The 21,995-nt window shown below is 36.9% G+C and overlaps 1 protein-coding gene across 5 annotated transcripts in view; it reads left to right on the top strand.

The window, feature by feature from the left end:
• The window catches only part of Glurib (Glutamate receptor IB), a 232,281-nt gene that overhangs the window by 128,287 nt on the left and 81,999 nt on the right, over window positions 1-21,995 (top strand). For all 5 annotated transcript variants that reach the window (XM_077404496.1, XM_077404493.1, XM_077404492.1 and 2 more), the window contains one exon: window positions 106-258. In XM_077404496.1, coding sequence (XP_077260622.1) covers window positions 106-258 — 153 coding nt within the window. The remainder of the gene's footprint in view (window positions 1-105; window positions 259-21,995) is intronic.

Below are 21,995 nucleotides of genomic sequence, written 5' to 3'. Positions count from 1 at the left end.
CCACTTTAGGATACTTTGATAATATTAAATTTTCTTTATTTTATTCTTGCACATACACATACATGTGCGTGGTATTTAATTAATTTCGTTATCTTCTATTTACAGGTGCCATTTTCGAGCAAGGCACCGACGAGGTACAATCCGCCTTCAAGTTCGCGATGATGAACCACAATCAGAACATTACGATTCGCAAGTTTGAACTGCTAGCCTTCGTGGATGTAATTAATACCGCGGATGCCTACAAGCTGTCCCGCCTCAGTGAGTACAGACATATATAATTCTTCTATCACATACGGCGTGCAGCATTCTTCTTCGAGAATTGTAAATACCCACACGTCGACGGCATACTCGACGGAAAAAGAAAAACTGAATCGTAGACGTTCACAGAGGCCGTTAAATATTTCACAGACATCTTCAAATGTCGATCGCGCGTTGCCTCGTACGCCCCGCTAGTCGACTCGAAATCGAGAGAGTGAATCCGAATTCCATCGCGAATATTCCTCCGGATTGTACCGACAATTTTTCATGACTACATTTAAAGTGTCTGAAACGTCCGTAGGAACATAGCGCGCGGAATTTCGTTTCTGTCTTCCGAGGGTGGAAATCGATTTCGCGCGTTTTGTTCGCGATATCTGTACCGGTGTCAGGCACGGTGACTTATCAACACAATGCTGAGGCGCGTACGTACTGGAAGCGCGAAGCGCGCGCGACATCTCCGCGCCATTGAATGCACCGCACCGGCCCGTGTCGGATATGAATAAGTATAACGTTTCGTTTCTATAGCGTCGCAGATACTAATCTCGCTGTCTAGAAGGCGAAACCCTTCCATTTCCTATCGCGCTATGAGGCACGCGCGCAAACGATAGAAGAGAACACCGTTTTCTTGCACCGGCACATCCTTGGCTTCTATATAAGAAAGCGTATATAGAAGCAGACAAAGAGAGGTCGATCGATTAACACCGATATAGTTTCGTGATTGCGGGAGTGATTTACGTCGATCGAAAATACTACTTCTTTTTCGCGATCTCTCCTAAAAGATGCGCCAAAGTTTCCAAGATAAACCGATTACCCGTGAGATCTCTTTCGATAATTCCGATAGAAATTTTGCGGGATCTGTGATCTCGCCCGGATTTGTCGATTATCGAATCGCAATTTCGTGATTAAACTTCATTCAATCATGCGATTAAGTTAGCGGAATTGTCTCATTGTTATGTTACTATACGTGATTCGACATTCGCTTTGGTTTCAATGGTGCCATCCAGCACTCAATGGTGTGAGAAGTTCCGGAATTATCCAAAGAGCCATTACATGTCACTTATCCTGATTTACACCGGAGCGGCAGGCGTGGAATTAATTTTTACGATAACAGTTATCACACTTGTAAATGAAGATATAACTACATTTTTCTTGACAGCAACGTTGCGGAATACTTAATTTTATCTATTATTACCTAATTGTTTACATCAACCGAGAAACAATCATTACAGTGTAATACAAATGAAACATAATAATTTATACATAATTTTGATAAAAGTGAACACATCTTATTTTCTTGATACTTCTTTCATTGATTACGTATCGTATTTTGTTTTTGCTACAAATGGATGTTTGTCTCCGCATTATCAACAATTTTTTCTCTCCGGAATTCATAGGCTGCGTTCGAAAACTTCACTCGGGTGCACACCAACGTCGTTCTGTCCTTGTTCAACTTTTAGTGAATAACAAAGATAGAATAACGACGCGGTGTGCATCCGAGTAAAGTTTTCGAACGCGCAGCCATAGTAGTTTCTCGCTTTGTCGCCTGTCGCATACATTCGAAATTTGAAAGAGCTGATCGACCGGCTTACCCGTGAAACCGTTTGACGGCTTTCAACCAAGGAACGTCAGTCCAATCGAGCTACATCGGTCTCTGGCTTTGAAGTCGACCGGAATCGTTCTAAACCGTAAACGGATAAAAGGACAAAGAGCACTCGGGTGCCAAAGATATCGGTGTCTCCTATCATTGACGAAATCGCAGTTATTGCGCCGTACTACAAAGAGATTTCACAATCGTATGAGATGACGCGTTCAAATTTCATCCAAGACCAGCATGTATTTATTGTCTGATTATGAACAGATAGGTAAACTATAATATAGATAGATAAACTATATAAACTATAATTTACTAATAATTGCTCTATGTTGACTAATAATATTGCTCTAATTATTCGTTCTAGATCTAGATTTAGAAGTAGATTAGAATAGTATCTTTAATCGCGTATCGCGAATTATTCAATTTATGTAAGCGGAGATTGCAGTAAATGAGATTTATTATATAGTTTTGCATTTAAAATAATAATTCGAGCAGAATTAATTTGTGCAAATTCTTCGGGTATGTTTACGATAGCTTATGATGTAAAATGTTGGTGAAGCGTTGCGATTCTATTAACCCAAGAATTCGTGAGCAGAATTCTCGCCGAGAAGCTGGTTGATCGTGGATTCGTCGCGGCAATGCGAGTATTTGGGCCAAGTCCAAGAAACAGGGAGGCCGTGTTAACGGCTTAGCAAAGCTCCGTTAATTGTATTAACGTTGGTCGGTTCACTCGGATGAAGACCCTGTTATAATCCCACAGCTTTCTGCCCGGCAAATCTATTGCCGCGTTGCGCTTCGCTTAATGTTTTGGTCCACTAAAGCGATATAAGCTGTTGGCAAACTAACGAAGAAAGAGTTTAGTCTCACCATTTTTCTCGGGGTCTAATAACGTTGTCGGTATTAATAGAGAGTCATATCTCCGTGGTCGTTCGAAAATAGTAAAATCACGAACATTTAATACGTTAATTATACGTAAACAGTAAAATTCCAAAAATTTGAATACATTAATTACGTAATAACATCTATAAAACAATGTTATAATAATTAGATTACAGAAATTTAGGATTAATATATCGAAAATTTCTCCGATATATAGAATCCATTTTCGGGCAACCAAAGAAATTTTACATTTCATACATTCGGTATTTCACTAGATGAATCGCGCGGTGGGTTATTAATTATCCATTACGTGTGCGGTTACTGAATAGCAAATGTCATTGTATAGAATAGAAGAAGATGAAAAGAGCTCTCTCGCGATGAGAAAAAGAGAAACAATTTATCATGTAGTATCATCGTAAAAGGAGATCTCCCATTTTTGCCTTTTTCATAACCTTTATTCAATTTTAAACAGATACAGACGGAGAGTATAGCTTTGCCTAGGAAATAACAGACAGCGAAAATCATTATGGAACTGGACCGTCTCTCCCTTTACCACGCGCCAAGCACATGTATTTTCATTTCAATACACTTCATTCATATTCGTCGAGCATTACGTATGAAGTCCGATAAAATGGAAAGGCGTCGAATAAAAGCAGGCGCACCAGTCAGAAAGACGGAATATTCCTGTTTCATATAAAATCGCTTTTTAACCGTCAATACAAACACTGTGGCACGGGGACATTAATGATTTCTTATTGTACGTAACGGGAACGGGTACGAATATATCAAACAACTGGGACGAATGCGCGGGGTCAAATCTAAAATATGGAAGGAAGAATATCGCTAAATAAATCTGCTCCTTAATATTTTTCAATAACGTTCCCTCCGACGTTAGCGCGCGGAAGTCGGTTTCTAACGGATTTTCGGGGAGGGTCTCTCGCTATCGAGGGAACCGAAAATTATTGCGGGCATGAGGACGGCGGCGACGAAACGCGGGCGGGGGAAGTTTTTTCCGTTGAGAAATCACACGGTAGAACCGAGAATCCTGAGGGAGAGAATTTTTGCGGTGGCGTGGTACGCTCGTCTTAGCGGAACGTAATAGCCATCTATCAACTTTCGGTGCATATCGTATAATATCCTGCAAGATCCTTTGGCCCGCGGGGGCGGGAAGATGGAGAGAAAGAGAGAGAGAGAGAGGAGAGGGAATAACCTTCCCGCCACCCGCGTCCTCATTCTCTCGCCACGGCTAGAGAGGGATGAACGTATACCGGGCGCCAGCGAGCCAACCAGCCAGCCAGGGCCGGCATAAATCTGCCGAGGGCTCCCGAGGGTATTTCCCGCCTTTTTTCCCTATATACCCTTCCGCGCACACCTCGCTCGCCTTTGCCTCCTATTCCGTGCTTTCGCGCCCTTCTTCTCGCATCCTGAACCAGACGCGAGATGAATCCCAGGGTTCTATTCCCGCGTGGTTTATTCCGGGGCAAACACCGTCCCGTCGTCGACGAGGTGGGCGAGAGTCGACGACGATTACAAATTTACAGTTTACATTTATGAGCTACATACCAGTGCCGCGTTGATTTACGTCATGTTGATTTAGGCGTTGATAGAGTAATTATGAAGTATTCGTCTACGTTGAATTAGATTTTATCTTATAATACATCTGTTCATGTTCTAAAATTAGTATTCCAACTGTTAATAATCAAGTTTGGGGTACGTAGGACATTGTCCTCCAGAATACAATTTTGTATTACGAAATCTGGACTGTTGTTATTACGAGATTTGTACCTACATGTGTAACATACGTCTGTATATCAGTATTTGCTATTCAATACCGCGTAAAATGTAGATGTGGAATAATAATCAGCTAATATGTATTGCGAGATAGTGATCTCGATGAATCGATGTATAACATATCGAACTCTCATTACATTGAATTTGTAATCATTACACTAAACATACAAACCTATGTTAGCTAAGCTCATAATTATGTTTGAGGTAAATTAGATATGTCTGATTAAATCCGTAAAACAATCATTCATTGAATTGCATTCTTGATCTGATTACATTTACGCCCCATTGTTATCTTAAACATATTTTATAAGTCTTAATGCACTAAAAAGGTGCAAAATTAAAAAAAGTATATGTTACGATTTTCTTAATAATATACAAGGTGAGAGTCTGATAAAATGTTCACCACGTTTTTCTCGAAAACCATTATCAAAATTGTAGAATAAGTAGAGGTACGTACTTTGATGATTAACTTTGAGTATCCGCTTTTCACGCAAACAATAAACATTTTTTTTATGGAAAGGGGTACTTTTTTTAGGCACACCATCGATAGTGGGTACTAATAATGAGCTTAATAACTTTTGTATCAGAATATCTTTTGAAAATTTAACTATATACATTGTCGGAATATTAACAAAATTATAAGTCAGAATAAAAATTAAAACCTTGAAAATTGAAAGTTTCCTTTTAGCGTGACATCGGAAATATTTTTGATCTTTTTATCGTAAACCAGATACAAGATAAACTCACACGATTATGTACCCGCATAGCAAATCCGAATGCAAACATTGATTTGCGCGAACATGAGTGATGAGAACGAAAGATAACGATGGTTACAATGTTTACACATTCACTAACGCAAATACAAGTCATGTATTATTATTCTAATTAAAATGTAAATTAAATAATTGCTACAATAAATATTTATCTGTTACATAAGAAATAAAACTATATTTAATCAACTTTACATTAGGTACTCCGCAAGTGTTCTTTTATTATCATAAAACTGCAGTTAAAAAGAATCTTTTATTATTGATAAATAATCTGGAATATAACCATATACGCACAATGCATGATTTATATATGAAGACCTTTATTAATCCAATTAATTTTTAAACTTTTACTGCTACATTATTAAAACCATTGTAGCAATAAGAGTCCCCGCTTTTTTAACATTTTTATAAATGTAATCAGCACATTAATATATAAAATTATTGTGTGTTACACATTTCAATTAATTTTAAACTTTTATTGCTACATTATTAAAGTCATTGTAGTAATAAAAATTCCCGTTTTACAATAATTTTATATATTAATGTGCTAATTGCATTTATAAAAATGTTAAAAAATCGGGGACTTTTGTTACTACAATGGCTTTAATAATGTAGCAATAAAGATTATTTATCAATAATAAGAGATTCTTTTTAACTGCAGTTTTATAATAATAAAAGAACACTTGCGGAGTAATGTAAAGTTGCAGATTAAATGTAGTTTTATTTCTTATATAACAGATACATATTTATTGTAATAATTATTTAAATTACATTTTAATTAAAATAATAATACATGACTTGTGTTTGCGTTAGTGAACGTGTAAACACTGTAACCATCGTTATTTTTCACAATGCACGATTTATATGAAGATCTTTATTAATCCAATTAATTTTTAAACTTTTATTGCATGCTATTACATTATTAAAGCCATTGTAGCAATAAAAGTCCCCGATTTTTTAATATTTTTATAAATGCAATTAGCACATTAATATATAAAATTATTGTGTTACAAATTTTTTTTTTATTTTTGAAGTAATATTTCTGTTAAGATATAAATTGTTAATTATATCATAAATAATTAGAACAAATCTAACCTCATAATTTTTACTTATATTAAAAATCTTGGAAAATCAGTAGTTACGATTAAACTAAAACAGAATACAATTTCTTTGAGGATTATGTCAAGATAGACGTCAAAAAGAGAAATATGGAAATATTTTTGCATGTCTGTATTTCATTGTAGAAAAATATATAAAAATTAAATCGTGCTTTCATCATCATAATGTTCTCCATTCGTCCAAGGCAAATAAATAAAGAATGAGATCCGTAATGTTATGTAAAGCCGATTAAAGAGCGAGAATATTCTGTTACAAAATTTTGAGGTAAACTTGGCGGTATCTTAAAATCGTTCGACGCAAGATTCTCAATTTCAAGAATTCCTAAACGATGTCGTCGATCGCGTCGCTCAAGAAGAAAACATTTCTTCTTGCCGCATGACGTCATTTCCGTTGAGTTTTACGGGATATCAGGTGCGATGCTGTGTTCAATTCCCGCGCGGTCTATTCGAATGTATGCATATTACTTTGGCAAATACGATGAAGTCGATGATGAGAAGCCGTCTTGTCGGCGAGGAGTGTATCTTTATTATAAAATGCAAACAGGATGCCGCGAAAGTTCCAAGACGGCGGAAAACTTTCTTTCCACGCGCGGCACTCACGTATAGTTATGGTAAACTTTAGGTACGTAATTTTTAAACCTTGGTGTATGGACTCCATAATTACCAACTTGAATCAAACATCACTAACTTAATTGCATTATACACACACACACACACACACACACACAAAATAGCACGCACGCACAATCTCTCTGACAATGAGTCCACATTCCGCCAAGCATTGCTAAATTTATGTTCATACTATTTTATGATAAAATATTAAAAAGTTTTAACAATGAATGATTATTTCTATAAAATAAATGGAAAAATATTTATGCATTTTTTAATCATTGATGAATACAAGTACTTATCGATAAACAAATTTAAGCGTGATGGAATTTATTACAGAAAATTTTATTCAATAATACATAAATTGAATTTAAATATTCATGAGAAAGGGATATTTTTAATTTAATATATGTGTAAATATCATATGCATAACCGAATAATAAAATCTTTTGCGCGCGTTATATATACACGTTCAAGTTTATTTTCAAATCTCGCGAAAATCCTCATCTTTTTTCATGTTTTATTCCGCGTTCTACTTTCACAGAGATCTCTATCGTTTTACTTATTTAATGAATATATTACACACATATATATATATATATATATATATATATATATATACCTGGCGCAGAAATGTTTCATTCCCCGCAACTTAGTCTGATGACGACAACGACAGATGAGGAGATTCTCCGGTTCTCAAGTAACCAGATGAGTGGTAATGGTAATGTCTCTCGGAGAAGTCCCCTGTTCATGCAGAAGAATATTTTTCACACAGTATCGCCGGGAAACCGTTCACCATAAAAGCGGTTTAAACTGCCGAGTTACCCGAGGATACTGCAGGAATAGAAGACGCGTGAAAAGGGCCCTGTGTGAAAAAATATCACGCTGCGCGGAATGAAAAATATATCGATTTCGTCACCCAATAGTAAAAGTATAAAAAAATAAGAACTCATGTTTTTTTCTATTCAATACTTGTCATTTATTGACAGTTTCACACGTGATGCTTGTGAGTATATGTTCTGTATAACATATATATTCGTCTCGCATTGTGTGATCAACACAATAAAGCTGTCATTAATAGTAAAAATTATAATCAATTGAATAATAAATAATAATCAAAGAAGAAAATTTTTATTTATAAGTTTATAAAACATTTGCATTAATAATATATTTGGTATCTTATTATCAAGGCTGCGACAATCTAGAGGATCACAGCAAAGTATAGCCACGTAAATTACACCAAACTGGAATTAGCGCCGTTAGTTTTCGAGATATACGGAAAATGTTTAAGCCACACTATTACTTGGTGACGATGATATCACGAAAACTCTGTAAACTCGCGGGGAAACGCTATTTGTTCTCACCGAGGGAGCAGACAAGCTTCTGGGTAGCTGAGAACGCGTCATTTCCGATTGTCATTTCTCACGGAAAAGGACGTGGTGTGGCTTGACTGTCCAGGTTAAGGGCCCATTCAAAGTTATCCGCGCAGACACGCAATATGCAAACGTATATTATTCTGTAGTTTGAGAACCCGCCCGACGCGGGTCCAATTTTAGCTGAAATTGACTCGGGCATAGTTTTGCACTCGTATATCACATCTGTCACCCGGCACTTAGAGATTTATCTTATCTAATTTCTTGCACCCCAGTTATCGAAGCTCATCAAGATAAATTAAGTCCTTAATGTTCGAATATATATTTACGAGACTGTAGAGTATTCCACGTGGAGGATATTTCAGCGCAAATTGCACAAAATTTCAAAGAACTCTGTGAGAACAAAAGTAATAACTATATCAAATACTTACTTGAATATTTACAATAGTCAACAGTATATGTATTTTATAGGTACACCAAACATGTATTGTGTGGATTAAGAAAAAAACAATGACGTGTCTTATAGTTTTATTTGTTACGTATTACATTTGTCAGCACAAATTCTAATAACATAAATGTACGAATATCTTTGTTGGATACATTATATATACATATAAATATCTATACTTACGTTTCGTAAATGTCAAATCTATAAAATTAGTGACTTATTGTCAAGTTATAAGATAAATGCAATTTGTTTTTTATGTACATACTAGCACGCGTAATTGTGTGCGCGCTATCATCGGGAGTTGGAAATTATTACAACAATCGAATTTCAATTAGTAAATTACCTAGCTTGTGGAAAGTGAATATTACGGGCTTTGTTTCGCCGTTGTTTGCTGACTTGATTTCGTTCGGAGTACGCATTTCTATATAGAAATCCCTCATGGACGATGTGGTTCGCGTCCGGATGTCGAGTAACAGCGAAGGACTCGAACGCCAGGTCATTACGCTTTCGATTTAAAACTTTCGAATTAGATTGGGAGACGCGGCGAGTCTTTGCTGTGTCCCCCGGCCATTTAAAACTTTCGCGGCAAACCATTTCGCGACTGACGTCGTGTTCTCACCGCAGAATCTCGCTCCTTCGCAGCTGCCTTCGAGGAATTATTTCCGAACGCTTGTTCTTTCTGTTGCTCGGTGTCGCGTCGCGTCGCGAGACCGCTCTCGTTTCACAAACCTGTTGGCCGCGTGTTGAATCAACTCTTCTATGCGCTCCCCGAAATATTCGAAACGCTTCGTTGTGCGCCCGCTTGTTTCTTGTCCCAAAACGCAATAATACTTGACGTGTTGATTGATAATTGATAACTCAACACTTGCCAATTTACGGTATAATGCGTGCGATTAATTACGCGTTTAAAAATGAATTTAATTCAGTAGCGATGCTTAATTAATTGATGATTCAACTCTCTGTATAGCTCGTAAAATAATTAATTTCCACAGATAGTCGCAGCGGTAGAATAAACTATTGTTAATTCTGTAATATGTGGAACGCTGACAAAGGCTACGCGGCTGACATAACACCCAACAAATTCAATTGACTCTCGCTTATGTTAGCGAATTTTAAGCACATTTTCTTTACGTAAGAATATTATATATACGGTATATTAATATAATGCCAATTAATTGTAACAATTAGCATACATGATATCAGAATCATGCAAATTTATTGACAAAGCGGACACATAAGAGTATAATACAACGTAACGCATCAAAGTAGAACGACATAATAATGCAACAAAAGTAATATTAGTAGTAATATTAATGATAAGATTAAAAATGAACCATTCGATTACACCGCGTTTGATAACAGCAAATACCATCTTAATACCTTTGGCAAAGATTACGAAGGGAAAAGAAGGCGGCGCGGCGCGGGCGGGCGGTGGGAACGAGTAATGACACTCCCGGGGTTCCGACACCATCGAAAATCACGCGAGGCAAGAAACGACCGGCAGAAAACGAGAGAACCGTTCCCTAAGTAATAAGAAATCGATAAGAACTGCAGATTGGGTGCAGAAGCGAAGAAAAATCGGCCGGGAAGTATCTTATCGGAGGCTGGAGGATAATCCCTCAGCCGAGGCCGCGCCGCGCTGTAAACGTCGATGATTAAATGAAGGTAATCGGCGTGGCGAAACGAATAATTAAGTTGTCCAAAGTAATTGAAAAGCGCGTTACGGCATTTCTCGTCGCCGTGAACTTTATGAATTAATGATATATATATATATATATATATATATATATATCATCAATGAATATATATATATATATATATTTCATGATAGTTGAAAAATATATAGCAGGAAGAAGTATAATAATCTTATGAAAAGTATTGTATGTATAGAAAAAGTTCTATGGCATTGTTAAATTATCAAATCTCTGATAGTTTTAGAACGTGCTGTAGATACTTAAGATTGAAGGTGATAAAATTGAGATGTTAAAATTGGGAAGACAGTCGTGCGTAATGATCGGCAAGAATTCTACTAACTTCGATAACGTATCTTCATCTCTGGTGAATAATTGTTTGCCGATCGTTCCGTAAAGGAACACGAAATCATTGATTAGCCCTGACAACTCGTTCGGGCTTTTTCACGCGCGCGAACAAATAGGAGCAAATAGTCAGAAGGATTCGAAGTTCAATCAAGATGAGTTCAAAATACAGACTTGCAGGCAGTTAAAGTGACATTTGGAGGAGAAACGAAGCAGCATTTTGTATCTACAATCTTTGGTATCTAGGGCACATTCCTCTTTCTTCCTTCGTTCTTCCCTTTCCGTCTTCCTTTCTCGCTCGAACTTTCTTAATTTGTGCGCAGTTTTTTACAGACTAATTAATATTGATGATTGAAAAGTGGCTCCAGCAGGTGATCAATTTTCATCGGTATTAATAATCGGCAGATCGAAAAGTGGTCGCACGTCTTTGAGAAGCAAAGCTCACGCGGTTCTGATTAAAGCGAAGTTCAGGAATCGAACGCGTTGACGTAAAAAGGTCGATCGCTGGTCTATGAAGAGAAATGATTTTTATCGACATTTATTTCGCTAAGCGATGAGCTTTTCAATTTCGGCGAAAAAAGTTCTCTCTCTTTCTCTTTCCTTTCTGAAGCGTTTCTCCACCGAAAGCTCTTCCCTTCGAGAGTATCTTTACCAAGAACTTCCTGTTGAATAGTATGAAAATGCTTGTCAGTTGTCGGAAAAGTGCGTGATAGGAGGTGATTTCATTCAAGAGTAGGCACACATGCATGTGTCAGGTGCACATATATTTTCCATGCTCGATAATATATTGAATTTGATCGCACAGGGCAGCTATAACATAAGACAGTTTTTATTCTAAAAACTGTGCACTGACCTAGCATCTTCGCGAAACACTCGTCAAAAGATGAAACGGAAAGGGATGTAAGCGTCCATAATTTATAATATTAATGTACAGAAAAACGTTACTCTCTCTAAGACCCGAAAAGGTTGTTTGACGTTCGCCGATATTCCCGTGAAACGATCTTTTTCGCGATATTGCTATGCGCCGAGCAGCCCAGTCAAGAGAAAAAAGCCATGCAAACAAGATAAATCGGACAAAATAAATCAAACGGAGTGAATTATACTCCGTACTTTGCTCGCCTGCCGACTTCAACGAGAAACGTTCGGAGCGACAACGAAAGCAGACATAATAACTTTGGTTGACGCAGTATAGTGCTGTTTCCTTCTCAAAAATATAACCGTGTTGTAATATCATATCTCGGAATTTTCTCGGATAAACAGACGTAAATCGCTTGAATATTTTGCAAAATGATGAAACATGAAACGAAATTTAGGAAAAAGGAAATATATATATATATATTGTAATTATAAACGACATACACATGTTAATGAGTACAATAAATATTAGAAATATTTTAAAAGTACCTATATTATATGGACATACATATTGATACAATTGCATTTCTATTTTGTTTAAATGTATAAGTTAAGCAAGAAGTCCGTAAAATTCTTGTGTGTGAAAGAATTTATATTCTTTGAAGTATTATTAGCTTCAGAATCGTGAAAGTTACCGTTACCAAAGCGATTTCCGATGATTCAGGGTCTATCGAGGAAAAGTAGCACGCTCCACAGCTAATCACCGATAATCCAGCATATTGCCATCTCACTGGCCAATTTATGATTATAACGCGGTGCGAAAGTTAACGATAGTGGCGAGGGTTGGCTTCACTGTCTGCGACATTACAAGCTCGTTTGTTGAACTTAAAATTGATCCTCTCTTCGATGGAAGGAGTACCGTGGTACATTAATTACGGCGGGATAGCTACGGTAACAGGAAGGGGGATCGGTAGGAACTCTTGTCGCCAGAATTAGAAGGCGTTTCGCACAAAGCGCGGCTTCCCTGACGGGGAGACTCGAATTTCACTTACTGCTCTTTTGTCAGAACTCTTCGACGTACTTCATCAGGATAGTTTATTAGAGCATGCAGCGAAGTCAACATTATTGAAAAAGACTATGAAGAGTTTATATATTACATAACAATTATATGCCTATTATATTAGAATAATACTATAGGGCTCTAATAATACTATAGGGCTATAAAGAATTCTGTATAACATTTTGGATATTTTAATATTTGTTAGACTATAAACTTGTGCGCAAATATATTATATGGAAACCGTATAATTACTAAAACTATATGGCTATATAATAATACTAGGATTATTCAAAATTCTAACATTTAGGATATTTCAATATTTATTAGACTATTGAATATTTTATATTTTAATATTTATTAGACTATAAACTCGCTTGCAAATATATTATATAAAGTTGTACGATTACTAGAATAATAACTCTAATAATATCGGGTCTATCCGAAATTCTAACATTTTGTATGTAATTTTAATATTCATTAAACTACAAACATGCACGAAAATATTCTCGCGAGATATTTTATTATTTGCTACTCCATCGTATTCTTTCGCAAAAATGACAGTCCACGCGGGAATAACAATTCGACAATATGGTGGATCAGCCATGGAGTACCATCGGCGTCAAAGGAAGACGTGGAGATATCGCGAAAAGGCAGAATACATCCTACAATAGCAGGGATTTTGCAATTGTATTCTCAGTCTCTATCCTTATTTGGATTCTATGCAATCGTAGGTACTTACGAGTGCGGATATACCTAACGAGCTCGAGCGCTCTCGCGACCAAGCCGAGACGCATTCCGACTAGGGAAAGTTCAAGCCCGTCCTTAACTCGGCGCAAGCTCGTATAACTTCTATCCGTCGCTCGTCCCCTCGTGCAACTTCTGTCCAGAGTTCGTTCCGCGGATAAATAGGTATGGGTACATTTGCATCTCTTTCTTAGATACCGGCGCCCATATTATATTCCAGCTGTCCTCGTTTTCTATACACTTGCCCTCGTTGTGAATAATATCGCGGCTATAATACGTGTGCACGTTCATCTCTCTGCCGACTTGGACGGATATTTCGTCACCGTTTTAGTCCGGCGTTTTATAAATTTCAATTCACAAATAAACACATCTTGGTTACGGCGTGTCGCGTGGCAGAGTCGTCGCTGAAAAATTGCTCGCCCGCCAGAATCTCGTCTCGTCTCGCTTGATTAATGGATGTAATTTTGGAAAACGCAATGTGGAAATAATAATCCCCGGTTATAGTTCAATCCCATTTTGATATCTAATTTTGCCTTCCGATTTCGCGTGCTCGTAATAATTAATGTGATTGCACATGATATTATTGTATGCTACGCTTGTCAGATTGAATTCAGCGTGTCGGTAAATTTATACAACTCAGCGCGCCGCGCGCGCGCGTTTCGCCCTTCTCGATTTTCCACATATTTAGCGCACAGTATTTTGCGAGTTAGTTAAAAAAATAACTTTAGATAATTATTAAAATAAATATAAATTAATAAACGAGTTATTTTTAAATATAACGTATTTTTATTTAAAAAAAAAGGTAATTATTTATAGTAGTCACGTCACGTAAAATTTTCTGGTGCAGATATAACTGCGCGTAAACTGCAACTCATCTGTTCACTTTATTTCGCTTCAGCTACGCAATCTTTTATTCATATTATGTCACCATTTTTCATTATTACATATAATTTTTAATACTTTTAATACTACAACATTTTTTTATTATTGTAATTTATAATACTTTCACGACTGCTGTGTCAATTGCAATACATTATTGATTAATTAACAAATAAAATTTTTAAAACGTCCTCTATTAGCCAAGTTGATGTCGAGCAGATATTCAATGTGTCTCACAACATATGGTTACACGCTCTCCCACAATTTTCATTGATTTTCCGTATTAATTAATCATTAGATACATTATTTATTTAGTCTGTATAATCAGCTATCTTTTTTATGTTATTATCTGCTATTACCATATTTACTTTATTAACTATGTTGTTTTATTCAAACATAAAGGCTTCTAATAATTAAGAAGTTTTTTTATATTAATTTAATATTATTTGCAATTTTGTTTATTTTGTTGTTAACATAGCATGAAGATGTTAAAGTAAAGTTCAAAAATAATTAAAATTTAAAAGGAGATCGGGGCTAATAACGAGTTTAATAAGATGTTAGTTTAAAATACAAATTTATTTACAAAAATAAGATAAAAAACATTGTACGTTCGACTTTACTTACAGTTTGTCTTCTACAGCAATAAAAATATAACGTGAAAATATAGTAGAAGGTATATAATTAAATAATGAAAAAGGAGAAAATAATAATAAGATAATAATTACAATGTATCCTGATGATTAAAGGAGTTCTGGTTTGAAAGGTCGTAAAAAATATATTTTTCGGGAATTTTTGTAAGGAAATGAAAGAAACGATTAACGTTAAACTTTCCATGTTTTTTAATTTAAGAATATATTTTTATTTTTTAAGTAACAAAAACGCTGTTCTTTTTAATGTTATATCCTGGTTACTAAGAGCTCGCAAAGAAAACGCATATGGACGGTGTGATTATGTGTAGCTGTTAAAATAATTATGTAGTTCTGTTCTAGGTACCTGAAACGCAAAATAAATGCATATAACGGTGTAAATGATTCTAGCTGTTCTATAGGGATCTGAAAAGTAAAAACCAAAAATTTTTTTATTCAGGAGAAGTGTGGCTATTGTCTGAACTAGAATTAAACCAATTTCCATTCTGGACAAATTAGCGGCCTTTTTATTTAAAATATAGGCTTCCTCAAAATGTTGTTAGTATTTTTATTAAAAGAAAAACTAATAAATGTATAATGTTTATTCTAGTTCAGACGATAACCACACTTCTGAATAAGAAAATTTTTGGTTTTTTTTTTTTAGATACCTAGAACAGCTATATAGGATCATTTACATTGTTATATGCGTTTTTTTTGCAAACTCTTACTGATCAAGATATAACATAAAAAAGAAGAGCATTTATGTTGCTTGGAAAATAAAAATATTCCTAAAAAATATCTTTTTTACGACCATTCAACCTAGAATACCTCCTTAAAAATCATATAATAGAATAATAGAGCAGAACAAGCGCAAACGAGAGTATATTAAATAAAAGCCTGCGGCAAAGGCTCGAGCACATTGTCATAAGAATATAAAATTGAAAAGTTAATCTGACAAATAATTTAAAAAAAATTAACCAAAAAATCCAACTGATATATAAATAAGATATCTTGCACATACAAAAATATCTTGTTTGAAATGACCAATAAATTAACCACTGCGGTAATCCGTAAATTAAGAATTCAATAAAATTAGTTTTCAATCAAACCGTTAATGGTTATTCTTACATTAAAAACTACAAAATTATGAAACACTCCAAATTGACAAAACCCACTTCCTCTTATTTTTGTTAAGTTGTTTTATTTTAAATTGAAACCTTACTATGCTCGTTATTGGCTATGTTGATCTTTTCTCTCAAGTTTTGCTTAGATCGAGTATTTAATTTCTTTTTAATTGAACTTTTTTTATAAATATATATGCTTATTATTAGTTTATACTTTTAGAAAATTATAAGTATGTATTTAACAAAATTAAAGAAACTCTTTGAATCAATGGCGAAATTGATAAAATATAAATTTAATAAATGACGATTATATAAATTATGAAATTTGGGTATTGTTAGACGATAAAAGACTCTACAAAGAAACAACAAGTTTGATGGAATCGCTCTTTCTATCCATAACGAGATTGCGGGCGATTCGTTGCTAGTGTAACGGGCACGTGATTTCACGCGCATACCCTCATTTCCCTCACGTTTTCCTTCCCTTCAAACGCACATCATTTTTTATTCATTCCGCATAACCGTGCCCCCTGCCATTAGTTTCGTCCTTTCCTCTCCGTCTAACTGTCTTCATCCAACCTGCTTTGCCTTCCACTTCGCGACTTCGACCGGTTTTTTACACCCGGTCGTTAGGAGCCGGACCGCAAATGTCTCCGCATGAATTCTAATGTTCGACCCTCACCCCCATACACCCGCAATTCTCCCTCTTATACTCCCTCCTTAGCCTTCCGTCGTCATTCGCGGCCCGGTAATCCCGGCCAGTTTCGCCCTCCCCCCTCCCCGTCACCTTCGAGCGTATCCGGGGGCGGAATTTGCAGGGGACCATCGTAACGCGAATACCGCGGAAGTCGTGTGATACCAGGGAAACGTTTTGTCCTGCATTTTCATAAGATTCCGACGACGGCGCGTTAAGGCTAATTGTTTCGTTAATTTATGAGCGGTACAGCGGTCCTCTATGCTAACGACGGTGGGTGTGGTTAATTGATGCGGAGGTTTCATAGTATGTCACTCAAACTATAAACCGGATGCTATTTCTATGGTCCGGTTTTGACTAAGCAGAACACAAAAAGGAGCTATGATATTTTGTAGAAATATGTCTCTAGTGGCAAATAATATTTACTTAAAAAACAAAAAAAAAAAAAAAAAAAAAAAAAAAAAAAAAAAAAAACATTAGAAAGTTTTGCATTTAAGAAAGTTCTGATACTGCTAATTACGTTATATATATCGCTCTTGTTCATAAAAAATCATCTCTCTCTCTCTCTCTCTCTCTCTCTCTCTCTCTCTCTCTCAACCTTTCCTTTTTTCTTCTTTTTCTTCTCTACAAGAATTTTTGCATATGTTTTTATTTAAATAATTTATTTCCTCGTTATATTGTAAACGTTAAATTAATATGCGCTTACGATCGTAAACAGCTCTTCGTCGGATCGTTTTCGCAAAAACGTTGGATGCGCTCGAAAACGGCGCGTTATCGAAGCAAATAAACCGGGAAATGCAGTTTCGCGCGTCCACGCTACAATGAAATTAGACTCGTGGGAATTGGGGCGATTTTATTTCCGTCCTCGTTAGAGAGTAGTGACACGCGCTGTAAACGAAGCGTCCGAAACAAAGGGCTCGATCGGCACGGGCATCGTAATTTACCGAAAACGCACCGTGGAAGAACGGTTAACATTCGTCGCGCGCGCGCGACTTTCTAAAATGAGATTTGTGCCGCGCTTTGTCGTCGCGCGGATAATCGCGCAGCGTGTTCGTCGCAAAGCCAGTGCGCGTTCTGATAATCCAGCCTGACGAGCTTGATCCGGCGACTCGTTTTTTTTAACGAACCCTGCGAGCGACTCACCGATAAAAATGACAGAACTTTATCAGGGGTCGCGCTCGCGTGCTCGGCCATACTGTCGCTGGCTCGATAACGCGGTCTCGCTCTTGCAGGGCGATTTATGCGGGAGTCCTTATCATCCCGGCCAAAGAGAGAGAGAGAGAGGGGGGAGGGAGAGACATCGAACGTTTTGCTTTATGAAAAATTGGGAAAAATTATTTTGTACCGACGCCGGATCTCATCCGTCACGGTATCACAGCTCGATATGTCAATTCTATCTCTTTATAACGACGCAACGTGGATCAGATCGCGCGTCATGTGTTAAGAAAATTTTCCAGTAAGTACTCGTGATCTATAAGCCACGTCACCTGTAACACACAGTCCACGATCCGTGGCAATTGCAACGCTGCATTTAATAGAATAAAATACAATAGAGAAATAGGATATATTATATTATAGAATATATATATAATAGAATATATAATAGAATGAATATTATATAATAATGTATAATACGATTATACACTATAATATGTGTACAATAGGATAGAATATATTACAATAAGTTTTACAATCGCTGATTTAGAATTGCTAATTTTAAGGCATGCATTATATATTGTATAAAGTATTAATAGTACGCTTGATATTGGCGAGTAGATTTAAAGTTTGTGCCGCAGCTGGTGCTGGAAAAGCACGTAAAATGGACATTGGACGGGACAGGAGAACGCGACTAGACGACAAGAGACTATCGTTCTCACGGAGAGAGAGAGAAAGAGAGAGAGAGAGAGAGAGAGAGAGAGAGAGAGAGAGAGAGAGAGAGAGAGAGAGAGAGAGAGAGAGAGAATGCACGTTATTTGCGTTGGCGAAAAAATTAACGGAATTCGACCGATCTGTTCGCGCGCGTGCTCGCCACGATTTATTCCTCTTACCGGTAATCGCGAAGACGACCATTTTCTCGACCATTTTTCCGCCAATTTGCCGCACCATTTTTTCCCGTCGTACCTACCGGCTCGAATGAAGACAAACGCGGCACGGGAGACGGCTGGATGCGATACAACACATATATAAACGCGTATGTACGTACCACGTGTGCACCTAAATATATATATACCTCCTCGCCGAGGTTAAGTGACGTGGCACTGGCTTTATGGAAATGAACGGGGAAGTTCTGCATTTACGGCGACGCCGACGCAAAGTTTTCCCTGGAATTCGGTTCTACCGCGACGTCGACGTCGGGACATTCAAGTTTTAGCGCGGGGAAACGAAAGGGCGCGGATCGCGTAATATTTCGAAAGCGAAATGTCATTTGCTGTGATTAAAAGTTCATAGCAGTTCCGGATTTAATGCGAGTTATCGCGCAATTGCTTATTTACGCTTCTCGCGCATCCACGTCATGAATTTCTTCAATAGAAAAATTTCTTTATCGTCATGATGGAGCAGTGTATAAATACATTATTCATAAATTAAGAATATATATCAGGGCAATTTGAATAACACGTAGAAAATTAAAATAACACTGTTCTAAATTAATTCAATCAGTTTTTTTTTCGTATTTTATACGATGTGTACCTACAAGTAACTCTAGGTTTAGAAGAAAAAAGAAAGAATCGCGAAACTCTTGGTTCGACTTCTTCCCTCCGACTAGATATATTAAATTGCAGTTTAGATGGAATGTAGTATTTACATTAACTTTTGCATTTTATCGTGTGTTGAAGTTGTTGAATGTACCATGTTGTAACTAGAACGTAAAGTTGAAATGAATTTTCTGCCTAAGCCAACGACCTGCCTAAACGTGGGACATTTTGAACTCCCATTTCGTCCACAATAACATGCATTATAAAATATCAAGAAACAAACATGTAATTATTATTAAAGAGATCTATAATTACGTACATTAAATTATGCCAAATTTATTAAAATAAACGAAATAAATCCTATACAGATTTTGTGACTTGAAATATATATTTCAAAATTTACCATTAAAGTTCACACATTATGCGTAATATGACTGTAGATTGTAAATATACCGTCACAAACGGCTATTGTGCAACCGCTAAAAACTAACCGTTTCAATATCATGTATTGTAACGTACGACGGATATGAACGTCAAGACCAACGATGTGAATCCCTTGTCCGGAGAAACAAGCGAAGAAGTTTCGCATTTACCGCGCGACGCCGGACGAAAACTTTTCCCCTGGAATTTGGTCTTGCCGAAACGAGGGACAGAACGTCCAAGTTTTAGCAAGAAAGGTCGAAGGGCTGTCGGCCCGACCGGAAATGCGTTTCCAAGATGAACCTGGACCCCTCTCCCGCGCGGCAACGGTAAACTTGGACGTTCAAAAAAGCGCTGGCTGAAGCGTGTCCGGAATTTTTTGCTTTTTTGCCGGATAAAAAGTATTGAAATGCGACGTACAAACTTTGACGCGACTTTTCCCAGATCTTTCAAAGTTACATGTATACCTTTATCTTACACAATCGATCGCGCTTGCCCTATTCACGTTGGTTATTCGTTTCCGCGGTTGCTGTATACGCATTACATTTTACTTATTTTTTCTTTGTTTAATATCCTTTTATATACAATTCGTAATTCCCCCTTATTTGGAAGACATAAAACTTTTATAGACGAGAAAGACATAATATAAGACGGTATATTTCGGATTTTCTTTTATGCTTTAAAGTTGAGTAAAACCATAATATGTACTCTTCCAGTTATGGAACGTTTTATTGCACTCATAAATCATAATTCTATCAGCGTTCTTGCGTAAAAATGATTTCAAACATCTATACTAATATATTTGATGAGTTTCTTCAGACATTCAGTATACGTTGTAAAAAAAATAACTTTTTACCTACCAATAATTTTGTACAACGTATCCATTTATATTTTAATAAACTTCTTATGTAGAGTTTCCGAATTAAGCTAAATACCGACAATGAGTCAGACACGTTGTCGATAATGCGCGCATACGCGGTTTTCCTCCTACCATTAATTAAAGACTGCTTACGTTTCGAGTGATTTGATAAATCAAAATGGCAGTCGTGAGCGGCAATATGTACGCCTGATTCTATTACGCGACTTAAAATGTATTACGTGTGTACCTTCGAGTCGTTTGTTTTCACGTACGCGCGAGTTATAATCTTCTTACACTTGCAATGGCGAAATGTGCGCGCGCGCGTGTATATCACCGCGTGCATGCGGTAACTACGTACATTCCGAACGTTGGATTATCGCTTCGGTACAATTTCCACGCTATTCGCGTTCTCTCCGCGACGTCTCGTAATTCACAAACCACCTACAACCGAAACCGCCCGCTCTCTCTCCGCCCCCGGCCCCGAATATCTGGAGCAGAAAGAGCTTTTCGAGGACGTCGACGAGAGATGCGAGGAAGAGAGCGAGGAGGAAAGTAGGCAAAAAAACAGCAACGGAGACAGAATCGAGAGCAAAGGAGAGAGTGAAGCTATTGAAAGAGAAAAAAAAATTTAAGAGGCGGCTTTAAAACGGGAAAAGAACGAAGAGTTTTTCACCCATAAAATATCGCGACACTTTTTCTCCACCTTGGCCCTCAGCCCTCGTGTCAATGTGACTTCTTTTCTTCGACAACTGGTTCAGAAACGCGCAAAATTAAAATCGGCATCGCCGAACTCTCGAACGCCTCGGGAATCAATCGATATACGAATTACCGGAGTCGCACGTAACGGTATTGCCTTGCGCGCGGCGCGCGAAGTCTTTATACCTCGTTGCTTATTCTGTAGGAATAAAAGTGAATGTTTGTTGAACGATGACAAAGTCATTGTTCGGCCACAATCCGATTCGATTTAATATTTCTTTTAGCGATATTGTTACAATATCGAAATAATATTTTTAAAAACTGTTTAACAGCATATAAACAATTTTGCCGAGGGGAAGAGAGAGGGGAGGATAGTCAAATATTTCGAATATTATTTATTAAAAATTTTATGGATCTATATATGCAAACCGAATACCTCTCATCAAGCATTATACATCATCAAGATGAATTA

This window comes from Temnothorax americanus, unplaced genomic scaffold (genome assembly GCF_048541705.1).
Source record: "Temnothorax americanus isolate GAGA-0224 unplaced genomic scaffold, ASM4854170v1 Scaffold19, whole genome shotgun sequence".
NCBI classification, from domain to species: Eukaryota; Metazoa; Arthropoda; class Insecta; order Hymenoptera; family Formicidae; genus Temnothorax; species Temnothorax americanus.
The sequence above is the reverse complement of the archived record's forward strand: the minus strand, read 5'-3'. Positions and strand labels throughout refer to the sequence as shown.